General features: G+C 41.8%; 1 protein-coding gene across 1 annotated transcript in view; it reads left to right on the top strand.

Moving 5' to 3' along the window:
- The first annotated feature begins 17,428 nt into the window (after positions 1–17,428).
- Positions 17,429–18,395, top strand: part of ZNF335 (zinc finger protein 335) — a 39,176-nt gene continuing 38,209 nt past the window's right edge. Inside the window, exon 1 of the mRNA XM_075177719.1 lies at positions 17,429–17,566. Coding sequence (XP_075033820.1) covers positions 17,453–17,566 — 114 coding nt within the window. The 5' untranslated portion in view covers positions 17,429–17,452. The remainder of the gene's footprint in view (positions 17,567–18,395) is intronic.

Below are 18,395 nucleotides of genomic sequence, written 5' to 3'. Positions count from 1 at the left end.
CATCTCATCTAGTAATCATCCGATTCAAGTAGCGCATATGAGCTTCATCTAGCTCCTTAACAGTGGGGATCCTCCAAATAACCTTATTTAAATAGCAAGGTGCCAGCCTTTTACTCTCATCAGTAGGGAGTCTTGGCACTATACGGGTTGGCACAAGGCTGGGTCTTAAATCTAGCTTATAATTTCCTCTTATGCCAATGCTGGCAGCAGTAATGATGAGAACTGCATGTAGCAGATGTCTAGTGGTATTTATAGCTCTAGTGCTGCACAGGAGGATGTGACATTCAAGCCACCGGCTTCTCATCCAGCCAACCTTCCCTCTACCTAGTGTCAACTAGCTGGAAGCCTGATCTTTATTTCTTATAGCCGCACATTGTATGAAATGACAAATATACCAATAGCACACATGCACATACAAATTTTAATAATTAAAGGGAAACATTTTCTAAGAAGAGCCCCTGAACAGGCCTTCTCATATGGCTAGTATAATTTTGCAAAGACTTTAAAGACTGGGGGCCTGATTCATTAAGGATCTTAACTTGAGAAACTTCTTATTTAAGACTCCTGGACGAAACCATGTTACAATGCAAGGGGTGCAAATTTGTATTCTGTTTTGCACATAAGTTAAATACTGGCTGTTTTTTCATGTAGCACACAAATACTTGATAGCTCATTTGCACACTGAGATTTAAAGTTGATATTTGTGTGCTACATGAAAAAACAGTCAGTATTTAACTTATGTGCAAAACAGAATACTAATTTGCACCCCTTGCATTGTAACATGGTTTTGTCCAGGAGTCAAATAAGAAGTTTCTCAAGTTAAGATCCTTAATGAATCAGGCCCCCGGGTTCCATCAATGTTGACAAGCTCCTGGGGCAGAAAATGTACTGCTTTTAGTAGAAAACGGGAGAGATCATTAAAAAACAACAAAAAAAAGTTACCTATCCTACCCTCTCCTTATCATACAAGGGGGGAGATTCAATTTGGCACGAGGTGCCGCTGAACATCACCTTGATGTTCAGATGCGCTGTTGCCGACCGTCACGGTAGGAATCTCCGCTGATCTTTCTGCTCACCTCTATAAAGCGTGATAAAAAAATGAGTGGAGATTTCTGCCATAGAATCGTCGCGATGTGTCTTCATGGATGTTCCAGAGACACCTTGCGCCAATGGAAATCTCCAACATAGACTGCATCACACCTCGTGTCAAATAACTACTGCACTTTATGTGAAAATAAAAATGTGAATTTTTACATAAAATGACAGTCGCCCTCAAATGAATCTCCTCAAATTTGGCAACCTGATATAACCTCGCTTAAAATCTATACAGTATATTTGTTATCCCTATAACTAAAATAAATTGTCAAATTTTAGGATAAATATGTGGGCTATTTGTATTGATGGTACGAATCATAGAAAAACCCTACAGCCTTAAAGTGGTTAACGGAACTGTGAGAGCAATATACAATAATATGTAGACAACTTGAGTCATTCCAAATAAGGAGTCCATGATAATATTACATCATGATGAGTAGCTTTCTATTCTAGTAAACTATTACATAAGAACAGCAAAGCATTGCATGATTACACAAGTGTCAACAACAGGAAACATTACAAAACGTATGTGATGTGTGTACATAAACTAAAAATACAAAGCCTAAACTCTGCCATTATTTGTATTTTTATGGAGGGTTTATGTTAGTTTTCACCATTTGGCTTCTTAACCGTAGAAGTGGCTGGCTCGGTGGGGCCGCAGCAGTATAGTGCAGGGGAGGCCTTGTGGGAAGAGCAGAACGCCATGTCAATGACCGCTTTGGCCTGGAGAGAGCGACTAGCTATTTAGGTGATTGCTTTGCAGGGAGGAGGAGCAAACCTATGGCTAAAGCAGTTGCAGAAACTGCGCAATAAAACAGGATATTGCACACACCATAGTGCAATAAGTCTTCAGTGAATGTGGACAGTTGCATCTTCCATCCGCCCAAACTGTTGCATTTTGCAAATCTTAAGTGAAGTTTCAGTGGTACAGAAACTGATTATTGAACTCTAGAGATGCAATGTACACAGCTATACTACATTGGTTAAGGGAAGTCAGATTTAATTTAAGATGTCGATGAAACAGCAGTAAACGGTGGTGGATATCTCCACTCAAGTAAACAGACAAAATAATTTTCTATTCTGCAATAAAATATTATAGTCACTAAACAGAGAAATTATTGACATACTATCTAACTTGAAATGAAGTGATCACTGCCTTTGTGCAATATTTTTAATATTGCAAACGGCAATAGCTTCATTATTCCTGATGTAGTAATGTAGAGTACTGCTTGTGTTACTTAATTGTGTTCCCATTTCATTTTTCAAGACACGTTTCAGGAGCAAACAGAGGATTTCTAGAGAGGGGTTTCTATGTCATGCCGCCAGACCAGCATGCAAGGGGCGTAGCTATAATTTTATACCGCACCAGGCTACACTCCAATCTTTTCCCATCCCCTTCAAATACATGGGAGATACTGCATCCACTACTGTTAGGTGTATACAGCACCCCTTTCATGAGCAGAGCAGTGTGAGGCAGGAGATACCTCCCTGAAGTCCTGAGTTAGTGAGACAGTCACCCAAATTCAAGACTGCTCCACCAGAACCAGGACAGTGGGCAGATTGTGTTGTTGCTTTCACTACCTGACAATACAATAGTAAGTGCTCACTTGTAATTTGAATAATGACAGATAGATGACAAGCTATATATATATATATATATATATATATATATGTCTCTCTCTCTCTCTCTCTCTCTCTCTCTCTCTCTGTATATATATAGGGCTTGCACTCACATATATATATATCATCATCATCACCATTTATTTATATAGCGCCACAGATTCCGCAGCGCTGTACAGAGAACTCATTCACATCGGTCCCTGCCCCATTGGAGCTTACAGTCTAAATTCCCTAACATATACATACACACACACACACACACACACACAAACAGAGAGAGACAGACTAGGGTCAACTTTGATAGCAGTCAATAACCCTACCTGTATGTTTTTGGAGTGTGGGAGGAAACCCACGCAAACACTGGGAGAACATACAAACTCCACACAGATAAGGCCATGGTCGGAAATTGAACTCATGACCCCAGCGCTGTGAGGCAGAAGTGCTAACCACTTAGCCACCATGCTGCATATATATATATATATATATATATATATATATATATATTACACACACACACGCACACATTTAAGCCCTGTATACTGCTGCAAAGGAAAAACAAAATCCAGCGCACACAAACAGCCTAATATTTATTTCACTTCTAAAGTATATGACGATTAAGAGTTTTCTCGCTCATATGGACTCTTCAATTTCTAATGAGCAATATATCTTATACTGGATTAAAGTGTAACGCAATAACGTATTAATTAGATCTCACAATCCAATTACTATGTAAACCAAGTTTTATTCACCACTAAAATTCTGATTAAAAATAAAAAATTGCTTAAATATTCCTAAAATGAAATGACTTCCAAACACTTTGCATAAGAGGAACCTGGCTGTCAAACTGAAACTCTTCCTACAGTTCCACCTTCTTAAAAGTCCTTTATTGAATGTTTCGTCTAGATGATAAACATATTGGCATTTAGTAAATCAATTCAGAGTTCCTTCCTATACCCCTTTGGTATGCGGTAAGGTGGTGCGCGCTGTGTTATAAGTATTCTCATGACATAGAGGGCAGGAACACGCAGAGGGGAAGCGAGGAAGAAATCAGGATGATAGACGGCTCCATTCAAGTAAAATACTATCCTGACTACTCAATCACACCATTCCCGGGTATTGGGGGGGGGGGGGTTCCAGGCAACTGGAAACCCCCCTAAGTGCGCGCCTGAGCTTTGAGAGATCTTCTGCTCTTTATTCATTTAGATATGAAGAAGCGGGGGATCTCTTGAAAGTTTGTCTCAAAAAGTTACATTTTAGTTACTGATATAATGCCATACTTCTTCTTTGATAGAAATATCCCGTTAAAAAAAAAAAAAATTACTCCGCAGAAAAAAAATGTTGCACGACCACTGATTCACTCCAAACCCTTACCCGGACAACGTAATAAACACGTGCCCTTAAATGAGGAATCTGTCTGAGTGCAACGCGCCCTTAGGAATAGTCTGATGCATAGGATGCTGTGGAGATCATTACAGGAAACATAACTCATGCTGTTCATAAACTAATGAAAGAATATTGCATCCTATGTAACACTGATTTATTACAATATTTTTGCAATTCTCTTTTTATGTAAAGAATGCTTTTATCTTGCTTTTTGTTTTGTTTTTATTTTATGACTTGCTAGATGTCTCAGAAGCATGGTAACACATACAGTAAATTAGTGATCAGCACTTTTGTCACAGGCATACACTGTCAAGCATAGACGTAGTTTATAACACATTGTCAGCTAGTTGTTGTGTCCTGTCTCTTACCCTTGGCATTCAAAGCTGCAATCCAATGAAAAAATTGGTGTGTTTTTTGTTTGTTTGTTATTTTAAGAAGAATGTTTATATTTAAAACTTCTCCATTTTTTCAGCCTGGTTTTACTTATTTATAGTTTCCACAGTGTCATGTATCTACCATAGCAACTGTCACATGGCACGTGATGTAGTGAGCAGAGAGGCTTTGGCATGCCCCTCTGAGCTCTGTTTTCACTATGACATCCTCCCCCTAACCCCCCCCCCCTCCCATTTACTCCCTGCCATCATATGACATGCTGACAGTCTGAGAGCCAGTAATTGTAACTGGCAGACATACTTGTTTTCCTTCCAGAGAGATTTTGAAAAGGAGATAATGATTTGTAGGAGAGCTAAGAGAATCTAGTATTAGATGCATTCTTAGACGGTGCTAGGAATGCTAAATTAAAAACACATCAATCTATGTGGGAATGTTTCCTTAAATAGAAGACAAAGTAAACATTGGAGAGAAGAAAACTGGCAGGCTTTTGGGGAGATGCACAGGATTTTTCTGGAGGATGAATCAGGGTGTTCATTATGCATAATGGTCTGGATGTGATTGAGCTCCATGTATTTAAGGGATCAGATGTGCAATTTTGTCTTTTAAATATATGGTAAATATTGCACACTGCCCCTGCACCAGCTATCCTTAAGGGTTCAGATGTGAATTTATGTCTTTTAGATATCTTGTATGCTTACCCTGTATTTGTTTGCTTAAGACTATATAACTATTATTACTTTGTAGTGTGTGATTAGTGGGGGTTAATTTAGGAAAGTGATCACATGACCCTGTGACCCTACTTAATCAACAGATTGAGGCTGTTTTAGCCAGTGTCTATGTATTTAGCAGTGTGGATTTGTTACAAGTGTATAGACACGTGTAGCATAGTAATAGTTACACAAGAGTGGACAAGAGGAGAACAGGAGGGAAACATTCTACCTGGAAACACATCTACATGGTGACAACATTTAACAATCATCTGTGAGGTCTGTTCTCCTCCACCTCATGTACCTGCCTTGTGCACGGCCTGGACACTCCATGCTCAACTGTCAACCTTGATTCTTACAGCTGCAGTTCTATTATGACTTGTTGGTTTCATTTATGATGTTGCTTGTATTCCCACCTTCAAACCACACTTGCTGCTCCACTTACTCTGACTCTGTAAGTGGCTCCCAGCTCCCCTTTTCCCAGGGATCATATTCAGCCTCCTCAGTGTACCCTCTAATTTGTCTAATGTTGCTTGCCTAATGCTATATGGGCCCTCTCTACTCCTGCGAAATCTGTTTTACTCACCCATCCCTCATCTCTACTGTCCTAACTACTCTCCATTACCTTGCTGATTCCATTCTCTCTTTTCTTCCATTTTCTCTCCTGCTACTTCTGCAGTCTCTCCTTTTTTTTCTTTATCGCATTTACCTCACCTCACTTCTAACCTCTCACTGTCCTTGTTTCTGTCATAATTTCAATTGTCTAGTTCATTCTTTTCTCTATCAATATTATGATTTACTCCTCTCTCTTTCTGTCCTCTCCCCCTATCCCTCTTTCTCCCTTGTCCAAAATTCCAATATTCTCCCCTCTACTCCTCTCCCGATTTGATTCAATACCTCCTCCCTCATCTTTCCCTCTCTACTTCCAGTCCCCCATCTCCCCCTTCCCCTTCAGTCTCTTTCGCAGCTCTTCTTTCTGCTTCCTTTTCTTCCTACCTTCCCCCCAGTGGCGGATCCAGGGGGAAGGGGGGGGCTTGCTGCCGACAGCTACACACTGTGCAGGTCCGTTCAGCAGTAACAGTGTGCTGCCCGGCTGCTCTGATTGTGTTTTAAACACAATCAGAGCAGCGGGACAGCACACTGTCACTGCTGAACGGACCTGCACATACTGTGCAGCCGCCGGCAGCCTTAGGAGTCGGAAAGGGGGCGGGACCTAAATCCCCCCCCCCCTACATCGCTCGGGGTATAGTAATTTCCTAGATCCGCCCCTGCTTCCCCCTCTTTCCTACCCTGTAAATCTATTTCCTTGCATCACTCCTCCATTGTCCTGCATCTCCCTCTCCTATCCATACCCCCTACAAATCAGCCCCATCTCCACTATTCTCCCACCTGTTGCTCTCCTTCCCCCTAGTCCCAGCCCGCAGACAGGTCCCCTCCTAGTTTTGTTTCTCATCTAATTCCAACCCTCTCTCCCTGTCTCTCCCCTCACTTAAAATCATACCCACCCTTGCAGTCCAGAAAAACCAACAACCTCATCAACATCTCTCATCTAACCTCTCTTCCTCTATCCTGTGGTCTCTAGAATGCCAGCTCAGTCTGTAACAAACTGACCTCTATCCATGATCTCTTTATCTCTAGATCCTTCAACCTGCTTGCCATCACTGAAACCTGGCTGTCCCTTCAGGACACTGTCCTGCTGCTCTTTCCTTCAGGGGATAGTCCTTCTCCCACACACCCAGACCTGGTAATTGGCAAGGTGGTGGCATTGGTATACTTCTTTCCCCCTACTGTTCTTTCTGGGTTCTTCCCCTTGAACCCTCCCTCTCTTTCTCCTTCTTTGAGGTACACTCCTTCCACCCAGCCCACCTCTGTGTTGCCATTATCTACTGTTCACCTGGTCCAATCTTACTGTCGTCTGACCTTGCCTCCCTCATCTTGGGGGACTTTAATATCACAATAGACAATCCATCAGACCCTGCTGCTTCCAAACAGCTCTCCCTCTCCTCCTCAGTGGGTCTTTCTCAATGGACCTCCTCTCCCTCCTACCGCAGTGGCCATTCCCTTGATCTGGTCTTCTCACACCTCGGTGTGGTCTCCGACCTCAATAATTCACCTTTCTATCTCTCTGACCCCCATCTACTGTCTTATAGCATCTAAAAGACACTACTCTATTCTTATCCTTCTCGACCTCTCTGCTGCCTTTGATACCGTTGACCACTCCCTACTTTTGCAAACTCTCAAATCTATAGGCCTCTGTAACACTGTCCTTTCCTGGTTTTCCTCTTACCTCACCAACTGCTTCTTTTCATTCTTTACACATGACTGCACATGTCCCCCTCTTCATTCACCCGTCGGAGTTCCCCAAGTTCCGTTCTTTGCCCCCCAAATCTATCTTTCATCCCTGACCTCTCCCCTTCCCTTGTGTCCCTGCTGTCTATCGTCCATCTCATCTTGGATGTCCCAAGTCTCGATATTTCTAAGACTGAACTAATCGTTCCCGTCCCCCCGCCGGGGCTCCATCACCCCCCCACCCTCTTTCTGTTAATAATACTACCCTCCTTTCTGTCCCTCATGTCCTCAGCTTTGGGGTCATCCTTGACTCCTCCTTCTCCTTCAGACCTCACATTCTGTCCCTCTCAAAATCCTGCTACTTCCATCTCCGGGAACATAGCACGGTGGCTAAGTGGTTAGCACTTCTGCCTTACAACACTGGGGTCATGAGTTCAATTCCCGACCATGGCCTTATCTGTGAGGAGTTTGGATGTTCTCCCCGCGTTTGCGTGGGTTTCCTTCGGGTGCTCTGGTTTCCTCCCACACTCCAAAAACATACTGGTAGGTTAATTGGCTGCTAACAAATCGCTACATTGAGGTCTAGAGAATTAAACTTAAATGACTCACCCTCAAAGCTCTCAATCAATCCTCCCCCTACATCTTCAACCTCATCTCTAGCTACACTCCTTGCCGCCCCCTCCATTTAATGCCAATGACGGCCACCTCACTACTATATTGATTACCTCCTCTCACTTCTACCTCCAGGACTTTGATCCACAGCTGGTGAGCGGCCCAGGCAATCTCACCCTATCAGGTTAGCCTCTACTCTCAAAGGCTTCAAGCGTGCCCTTAAGACTCATTTCTTTATTCAAGCCTATCAGCCTTCCTCCTAACTCTCTTGTCAAGGCTTTTACCCACAATTGATACCACGCTATTTGTGTCTCCCCCTTTCCTTTAGAATGTAAGTTCTCACGAGTAGGGTCCTCCTTGTGTTCTCCTTCTAATATTCCATCACCCTCTCTACCTCTTGGTCTGCTTCCTTAGCCTTGTTTTCTAAAGCTCAGGCCTACTTGCACAGGTCACTACCATTACTCACTGTCCCGTAAATAATTTGATCTGCATTAACGTCTTATCTGTATATTTGTTTATTCATAATGTCTGGTCTTTGTATTTTGTTCTTTATGTAATATAGATCACTGCTTTCTGCATATGTCATGTATGGCGCTGCGGACCTTTTGTGGCGCCTTATAAATAAAAGATTATTATTATGTACTACATGATTTAGGGATTGGGCAAGATTGACAGTAATTCCTATTTCGTATGCTGGCGTACAGCATTTTTTTTTAGCACTAACGACTTAAACATCTCGCTTGGAGCAGAAGTTAGCTGTTTTCAGTTGGTGCTATTTGTACCTTGTGTGCAATTCAATACATATATACTAATATATTTCACATTACAAACATATGCATAATGTATCCAAATAAATAAGATAACTTTAATTTTATTAAAGGGGGAAGAATCCAAAATATGAAAGAAAATAAATGCTTGGAGCGGACCTTGGACCTGCTACGCCCAGGTCACAATGGAAGCACACACAATGTACTACCCTATTATGTCTATACAACCATGAAAAAAGCAGTCAGTATTTAACTTATTGTAACATGGTTTTGTCCAGGAGACTGAAATAAGGTTCCTCTAAATTTAAGATCCTTAATGAATCAGGCCCCTGGTTCTCTGAGCCAACAGATCCACACAAGTTTTCGATGGCTGGTGGTGTATATACATTACTATAGGGGGGTGTTCCATAAGATGAACCTAACCATTGTTTTTTCAGAATCATTATCAAGGTTCAATTTTTAATTATTTTGTTAGTAAATACCTCAAATTTAATATCCCATGAAAAAAATAATAATTTTGCAGCACCATTTATGGTAGAAATTCATATGTTGGTAGCTGCCTACTGAAGTTTTGTTTCCAAAGTTGCCAACATTACATATGCATCAGCTGTTTATGTTCTGCAAGTTCCTAGTGAGTCTGGATGCTATTTAAAGTGTTTACTTCAAGACTCAACTGAGAATTTGTTTGAAAAACAGAGTGCTTTAATTGCCCCGCTCGGGACAAAAAACATACAAAAGATTTTGTAGTGAGATAATGGTTTGAGGATAGGTGTAAAATTGGTTAGAAGTAAGTATTTGCTTAACTTCATTACCTCTAAAAATCATTAATTGAATTATACCAGGATTTTAACCTTTTTTTAAACTGTCCCACCTTGATAAAACTGATAAATTGAACACCAAGGCTGGTGATGTCCAATCAAACTTTCAAAGTTCTGAGTTGCTTCCCAAACATGTTATGCTTACATGTGAAATGCTACACAATGTTTGGTGTGTGTAAGTATCATGCAAACTTTCTGCACATTGTCGAAACAATCAGCAAACAATATATGAACTTTCCCAAAGAAACAAGTCAACTGCTCAGCGGCGCACGCAGGATTGCTAGGGGGGAACCCCCCCACCCAAAAAAAAACCCACTCAGTTTCGGCAGCACTGTACTATACAGCAGCCGCAGCGCTGTCAAGGAAGCGTCCGCGGCGGTGCTGTATACAATACGCTTCTTTGACAGCGCCGCGGCTGCTGTATAGTACAGTGCCGCTATGTGGGGCACTTCGTTAGCGTAGGGGAGGGGTTGCTGGAGACCCAGAAACCCCCCCCCCCCCCTGCGTGCACCCCTGCTGCTTGAATTCGTTTGTTGTGATCAAAAAAATGAAGGATACATGACATGTAAATGTAAGGACTGCACTACAAATCCCGGAAGATTAATTTCTGATGCATTAATTTCTGATAAGCAACATTATCTGGAAACAATGGAAAGAAATTGATTGTCTCCCCAAACTAGTTGAGACTGAAGGCTCGCATGAAGATGGCATTTCTTAGTTAAATTTACAGTTACTTTGATACAAAAATTATGTTTATGTTAAAAGAATTCACTCTCAAACATTTACTGACATGATTGAAAATCTAAAAGGAAGGCGAGGCTGTACTGCAAATTGATTTTGAGGAAAATTTCTCTGCAGTGACCCAAGATGAAATACAGTCAGTGCATTGGAACATAATCAGGTCACTATATTTACTGCTTGTGCCTGGTTTCAAGGGGTGTCCGTCTGCCTCTCCACCATCTCCTCCTGGATGTCCTCTAGATTCCTCAAACTCAATCTCACAAAAACCGAACTTATTGTATTTCCCCCCACTCACTCCCCCTGCCCTTCCGACCTTTCTATCACTGCTCTCAACTCCTCTATTTCCCCTGTTTCTCAACTTCGCTGCCTCGGCGTCACCCTGGACTCCTCTCTCTCCTTTGTCCCTCACATCCTCTCTCTCGCCAAATCCTGCCGCTTCCAGCTGCGCAACATCGCACGCATCCAGCCCTTCCTCTCCCAAGATGCCACTAAAGCCCTTGTCCACTCTCTTATTATCTCCCGCTTGGACTACTGTAACCTCCTCCTTACTGGCCTCCCCCGCTCTCATCTCGCTCCTCTTCGCTCCGTACTCAATACAGCCGCTCGGCTCATTTTCCTTTCTCGCCGCTCCTCTTCTGTCTCCCCCCTCTACCAATCCCTCCACTGGCTCCCCATCCTCTACAGAATTGTGTTCAAGCTCCTCACTATTACTTTCAAGGCCCTCTCCAACTCCACTGCTCCCTACATCTCCAACCTTATCTCCATTCACGCTCCATCCCGCCCTCTTCGTTCGGCTAATGACCGCCGCCTCTCTTCCCCCCTGGTTACCTCCTCCCATGCTCGCATCCAAGACTTCTCCCGCGCTTCCCCCCTCCACTGGAACCAGCTCCCCCGCTCCATCAGAACTTCCCCTAACTTGTCCAGCTTCAAACGGGCCTTAAAAACCCACCTCTTCCTTAAAGCCCTTCCGTCCCCCACCCATTGACCTCCTCCCAGTCTCCCCCTACCCCCCTCCCTCTCCTGTCCCCCTCCTACTTCCCTCCTTTTCATTCTCCTCTCCCCCCCCCCTCTCCGTCTCTGCCTCCGTTCTCCCCATTCCCTCCTCCTACTATTGTGTCTCTGTCCGTCCTACCCTCCCCTTAGATTGTACGCTCCTCCGAGCAGGGCCTTCTCTCCTTCTGTTCTCCACCACCTTAACTCTGCTCTCCAGCTCCTTGTCTCCTCCGTGAGGTCCTCCGGCCCCTGTCTCTACCCCGCTGGGGCGCTCACCTCTAATCTAGCTGTTCATTGAGCTTCTGAGTTACTGTGATTTCTGTTAACTGTACTGTGCTGTCTCACCCTGTATCGTGTTTCTGTCTGTCCCTGTACGGCGCTACGGATACCTAGTGGCGCCCTATAAATAAAAATTAATAATAATAATAATAAAAAGTCTTGCCCACGACAAGTATGCTGTATTTGCCTACCTGAAAAGAATTGTAACTTCATTGAAAGATTAGTTCAATTTACTAAACAACAATATATTTTCCAATGGGGCAGCAGCTCAATTTAAGAATAGATTTACAATTTTGACCTTTGTTTTATGAAAGAAAACTTTGGTGTGGAGGGACAATGGGAGCTCTTTGCCACATGCCATGGTAAGCGGATGGTTGATGGGATAGGAGCCGTAGTAAAGCATGATGTATGTGTAGATTTCAGGCTGAGAATTCTAAAGACTTTGGGCTAGATTTAGTAAGCTGCGGGTTTGAAGAAGTGGGGATGTTGCCTATAGCAACCAATCAGATTCTAGCTGTCATTTTGTAGAAGGTAGTAAATAAATGAAAGCTAGAATCTGATTGGTTGCTATAGGCAACATCCCCACTTTTTCAAACACGCAGCTTAGTAAATCTAGCCCTTTGTCTCAGCAGCACACTCTTCAGTGAAAAATGCTGAAATCATAAGAACAAGGAAATGCTGGATCAAAGATGGAAAGCTGTAGTTGGTATTGATGGGTTACAGTCACTACACTATCTGCAGGGCCATGACAAACCAACTTTGATTGTTGGCCAGACTTTACTTTTCAATTCACCCTAAATTAGTGCAGCGTTAAATCTATTACTGTTATTACGATAAATTTAACCTGACTTTCTGAGCTGCGAGCAAAAAGCCGGCGTTGAATCTACTGTAACAACTGTATTTAAGCGCACTATTACCGTAATAACATTAATAGTGCGCAGGCCGTGTTACTTTTTACAGTAACGCGGTCAATATTGACCCAAAAATTTTCAAAGTTTTCAAACTGTGAATATCCCAAGTGTACTCTGATTCTGACCCTGACAGTCCTTAAGATTGTACCCTCCAGACTGGAAGTTATTCAAATACAGCCACCTGAAGTTGCCAATGTAACAGCAGGGACATTTTTGCTGGTACAGTCCAAAACATCTTCCAGAAAGACTGCTCACTACAGACATGCTGGCATTGCACAGAGTTCCTGCGAATGTGACAGTTCAGTGAAAATAATGTTTTTGAAGGTTTTTGGGGGGGAAATGGAAAACTGTTGAAAACAAATGAAAATATATCAGTGCTTAAAAAAGTGAAAGGCAGTATTTTTTGAGCTATTGAGTTTTCTGCTATGATAGATGTGTTTGAACAGGGTAAAAAGTGGAATGTAAAAAAAAATCTGTACTCAAAACAATAACATTTGTAATAAGATCAACATGTTAAATGACAAAAAAAAGATCATATAGCAATAGAAGTGTACTGTTTTTGTTTTACATACATAAAATGGGTGTTATTGAGAATTAATTTGCACTGTGTCCCACTTGTGAAAAATTAAAAAAATAATTATTTTGCAAAAAATACTTTTCTTTTTTTTTTGCAACATATTCTACACCAAGTTCTTACTTCACAATGGGTAAATTATAAATTTTATTACATCTGTACATCCACAGAGATTGTATGAAATTGCTTGCTATATGAGAAGGTACGTCTTCTTCCTGTCCCACCCGTGACACAAGTTTAGAAATCAATAACGCCATACCTAATGATGCAAATAAAGAGATACCAAACACATCTTATAATACAATGCACACTGTATGTAAGCTACCATAATAATGTAAATATACTTCATAATATGAGAGAGAGCCTCTTTTTATAAGAAAACCTCAGTGCAAATGTCACACCCATGACAACGAAATGCCCTACAGGATAATTCATTCAGCTGTTTCAAATATCTCCCACTTAACTTAAGCCACTGTTTCACCTTGCTGAGGTCAAGTGGCACATATATATCATCATGACCATTTATTTATATAGCGCCACTAATTCCGCAGCGCTGTACAGAGAAGTCGCTCACATCAGTCCCTGCCCCATTGGAGCTTACAGTAAAAATTCCCTAAAAAACACACACACACACACACACACACTTAACCTACCAGTATGTTTTTGGAGTGTGAGAGGAAACCGGAGCACCCACGGGGAGAACATACAAACTCCACACAGATAAGGCCATGGTCGGGAATTGAACTCATGACCCATGGGCTGTAAGGCAGAAGTGCATATATTTAATACTCCCAAGCACACCAGCCTCAACATAACATGAAAATGCCCATACACACCAGACTAGACAAAGCCTTATTACTCACATAACATATTATTAATACCACCCGCATGCAACATTAACCCCCCCACACACACACATACCAGCCCACACATTATATTAATAGCCACCACACGTAATAACACTTCCTTATTCAATACACTTCCCTATCCTCTAAAGCTGGTGTAAGCAGCCACATGTCCCGGAGGGAAGAGATGGAGAGGACAGAGAGAGAAATGGAGTAGGATGAGAAAAGGAAACATAAGGGAGAGTTCGGGTCTGGGAGGAATGCAGCTCGATGGTTGTTGATCCCAGAGGAGGGGCTAGCTACCAGGAACTACATCAATGATGGGTCCAGCCCCGGAGTCCAGACAAGAGTACAGGGACCACCACAGCCCCCACTTCAGGCAGTACGACCAGGGGAGGGCTGACAAATCTTAGCCTGGGGGGCAAGACTCGACTCAGCAGCCTATTTTAAAGGGAAAAACATGCAGGTGGCCCAATGACCCAGCCCCAGGTTGCTCGCTATGTGACCGCTTCAGGGAGATGCCCCCCCAGCCTGCCCCTGAGTAATACCCCATTCATACTGCACCAAAAACCCGGGTTTTTGCAGAGGCACGCTGAAAAACCCGGGTCTTGGTGCAGTATGAATAGTCCAACCACAAAATCCCGGGTCTAAAATCCCGGGACTTAGACCCGGGATTTTGCGAGGGGTAATTCCCGTGTTGGACCCCGCTCGCCTGCAGTATGAATGGTGCAACCCGTGTAATTCCCGGGTCTCACCATTCATACTGTAAAAAAAAAAAATGGCAAAGTGTAAAAAAATGATTTTAATTAATAAAAAATACATAGCAAATGTTTACTTAACTTATTTTCAGCCAGCGGTGTCTCCGGTGCGTTGCCGGCTGTCATGGGGACCTCTGGGTACTAAAATTACGTAATTTCTAATGGACTAGAAATGACGTCATTTTAGTACCCAGAGGTCCCCTTGACAGCCGGCAACGCACCGGAGACACCGCTGGCTGAAAATAAGTTAAGTAAACATTTCTTATGTATTTTTTTTTTATTAAAATCTTTTTTTACACTTTTTTTTTCTAAAACCTGGGTCGGGCAGGTGCAGTATGAACCCGCCCGACCCGGGAATCTTCTTATCTATACTGCCCTGTGCCCCGGCAATATCCCGGGTTAACAACCCGGGATATTGCCGGGGCAACAACCCGGGATATTGCCGGGGCAGCAGTATGAAAGTGGTATAAGACACTTTACAGGGATCTTTTTGTCTAATTCAGGTTTACCTAACTAAGTCAGCTATGGATCTTATGAAAACATTTGTACATTAGTTTTTCCTTATACTTTGGGCAGTGGATCCAGGTCTCAGACCTACTGGTATAGGGTTTGAGGGCTTTGTTAGTAACAGATATAGATGCTCTTAGAAGCACTTAGATAAACTAAAATGTTTCAGCAATATAAGTTACATAAAAGTATGTAAATATTATTTAGTGTTACTAGTACACAAATAGTTACTGTTGGTGCTTTAACTCCAGTCCATGAAGCCTGAAAAGTGGCTATATTTTCATTTTCTCACATTAAATACAAGGAACTCAGTAATTGATTTAGAGCTGGAGATTTTATCAGGTTTCCATGTCTTTGTGTGTACACTAACTGGTTTAGATCCTCTTCTGGAAGCAGTAAGGGTGGACTTCATTTTTACACATTATTTCTTGGCTTATTGTTTGTTAAAGAGAGACAAAGTTAAATACGTTATGGTTACTTGTCACATAAGATTAGATTTAAAAATTTTAGGACTTGATGAGGACTGTATGGCCTCAATAAATCATACTGATGACTGAAAGGTCATTCCACATCAAATCAACACAGGGTTTCATATGATATAACACAGCAGTATATTTCAATAAAAAATAAAAATGTAAAATTTTCACAATCAAATTTTTTATTTTCTCAAAAAGCCACATTTTTACATTTTGAAAATCATCTCAAAAATGTTTAGACTGTTGTTAATAAATCCTTAAGTTTTATTTTGGGATCATGATGGGATCATCTGCTACAGGAGCTTTCACTTTGGACTGTTTGTTAAAATAATGAAAATGAGAACTATCTAGGCCTGTTCATTACTTTTAATTTATCCTCTTAAACAATCCTTTTGATGTATATTATATACAATGACACAGTATGTTAATCCTAGAATATTTAAAACTGACTGAAGACTTAATTTGTTCTTAGTATTTCCATTTCAGAAAGGGTGCACATTCCGACCTATTGCAGTTAATGGATTCACCTTACACAGAACATCTACCAAGTATATAACCAGCACGGGTGCAGCTAGTATGGGGCCACAGCTGAGGGGCCACGTGCCCTCTAAAAACCCTATATAATATAATAATATGTCCTTACATACTACAGAGGCCTTGGCATTGCATATTTCATTATCTATATGTGAGAACTGTGTCCGTGCACAGTATGAAAACTGAACTTGCCCTCACATATGTATCTTTAAAAAAAAAAAGTGGTGTGGGGGGGTGGGGGTTAGTCGGAGCAGTCTATAGTTGAGAAATGAAAGGCATTCTAACCTCAAATTGTTCTTTTACCTAATTTATTTACCTGGGTCTAGTACAATGTGGTGGATTGGGTTTACCCATTCTGATGGCAAATATACAAGCTCCGCTCTGATAACAAAATCAAAGATATACAATGCACAGAGCTTTATTGTGATAACTAGAGATGGGTGAGATGTTCAATACTGCAAAATATTTGCAACATTTCCCACGTTTCATCTACATAATTTGGTCTTAAGTCGCAATTCTAAGGCATCACGGTCGGTGGTTCAGTGGTTAGCACTTCTGCCTCATAACACTGGGGTCATGAGTTAACTTTCAAACCATGGCCTTAACTGTGGTGTTTGTAAATTCGAGGGGGTTGTGACTACTACCCCTTTGTCTGTTTTAAGGGGTTTTATATATATATATATATATATATATATATATATATATATATATATATATATATATATATATATCTCCTTACTTAGTGAATGTTTGCATAAATAGTGGCAGTTTCTGTATTGCTTGCACCACTGCGATGAAATGAAATATCATCCACTGAGGCCCAATGTACAGTGGCAAAGGGGTCACTGATGGGCAGATTATGAGCAAGACTAGGGAGACAAGCAGCATGCCTGTTGGTACAGAGATATGGCATGGGCGTGTATGAGGCCTTACTGAGCATGTCCTTTCTATTACATTGGTAAATATTGTGAGAGATGACAAATGTTAATGTTAAATATTGTTGTGGGCTCTATAAAAACCTCTCATTCGCTGATACCACTGTGCTGTCAAATGTCCTGTAGTATAGACGTAAAGCGCTGGGTAGTTGCAAAGCACAGTGTCGTACTACTATGACCTTTGCCGGCTGCCATTCACTTCCGGTTTGCGTTCCATGTGCGTTCCACGCCGCACCGAGAGCGCCGGAGCAGCCACACAGGCGGCCGGGACAGGAAGGATTCCATTACACCGGCAGCTACAAGAGAGAGGCCCGGGGAGACACGACGGGGTAAGCGAGCTAGGGTTACAATGTACATTGCTGTATCTTTGCTTACGTGCTCCCATCTGTGCCTACAAACGAGTCCTTCGTCCAACACACATGGTCATCGTTTCATTTTATCCACTGTCTGCTCCTCACAAATCATTCATATTATTTCCAATATTGTTTTATTTTCATGTTTTTCTATTAATTTTATTGCATTAGTAGACATTTTATTTTTATTTGTATTTCCTTTTGAGTTTTGTTTAAATGTAGGTGGATTGGTTATATAACTATACCTCAAATCAAGATGATCCTGTGCTCAGGTATACTTGATGTAAAGCCAATAGGAGTTGGTGGAGTTCAGAGGCTCCCTGGCTCTTTGAAACAAAATCTGATACATAGGGTACTCAAGCGCTGCGCCAATTTCACATTTCGTTCCAGCCAAATGGGTGTAGTGCTTGAGTACAGGGCCGTAACGAGGGCTTTGCGATAGGGGTGACCGCACAGGGGGCAACAATGAAGGGGGTGCAGTTTATGACTATTTTATGTTAATTTGTTTAAATTTGAGGGCTCTGCATTTTTGTTTTCGCCCCAGGCACTAAAATTTTAAATTATGGCTCTTCTTGAGTACCCTCTGTATCAGATTATATAACTATACATGACACTGTCATACAATGGACAATACTATTGTGCTTCTTACCAAACTTTTTTTGCATATTGAAATATTGAATCTATATAATTATAGATTAAAGAAGCTGTATGTTGAACATACCTAGGGAGCGCTTACTACCCCCCTCTAGATTGCAAGCAAATTCTTTTGCAAGGGCAGCACTGTGGCATGGTGGTTAGCATTGCT

The sequence above is a fragment of the Mixophyes fleayi genome, chromosome 6, assembly GCF_038048845.1.
Source record: "Mixophyes fleayi isolate aMixFle1 chromosome 6, aMixFle1.hap1, whole genome shotgun sequence".
NCBI lineage: Eukaryota > Metazoa > Chordata > Amphibia > Anura > Limnodynastidae > Mixophyes > Mixophyes fleayi.
Note: the sequence above shows the minus strand (reverse complement) of the source record. Positions and strands in the feature narration are given on the sequence as shown.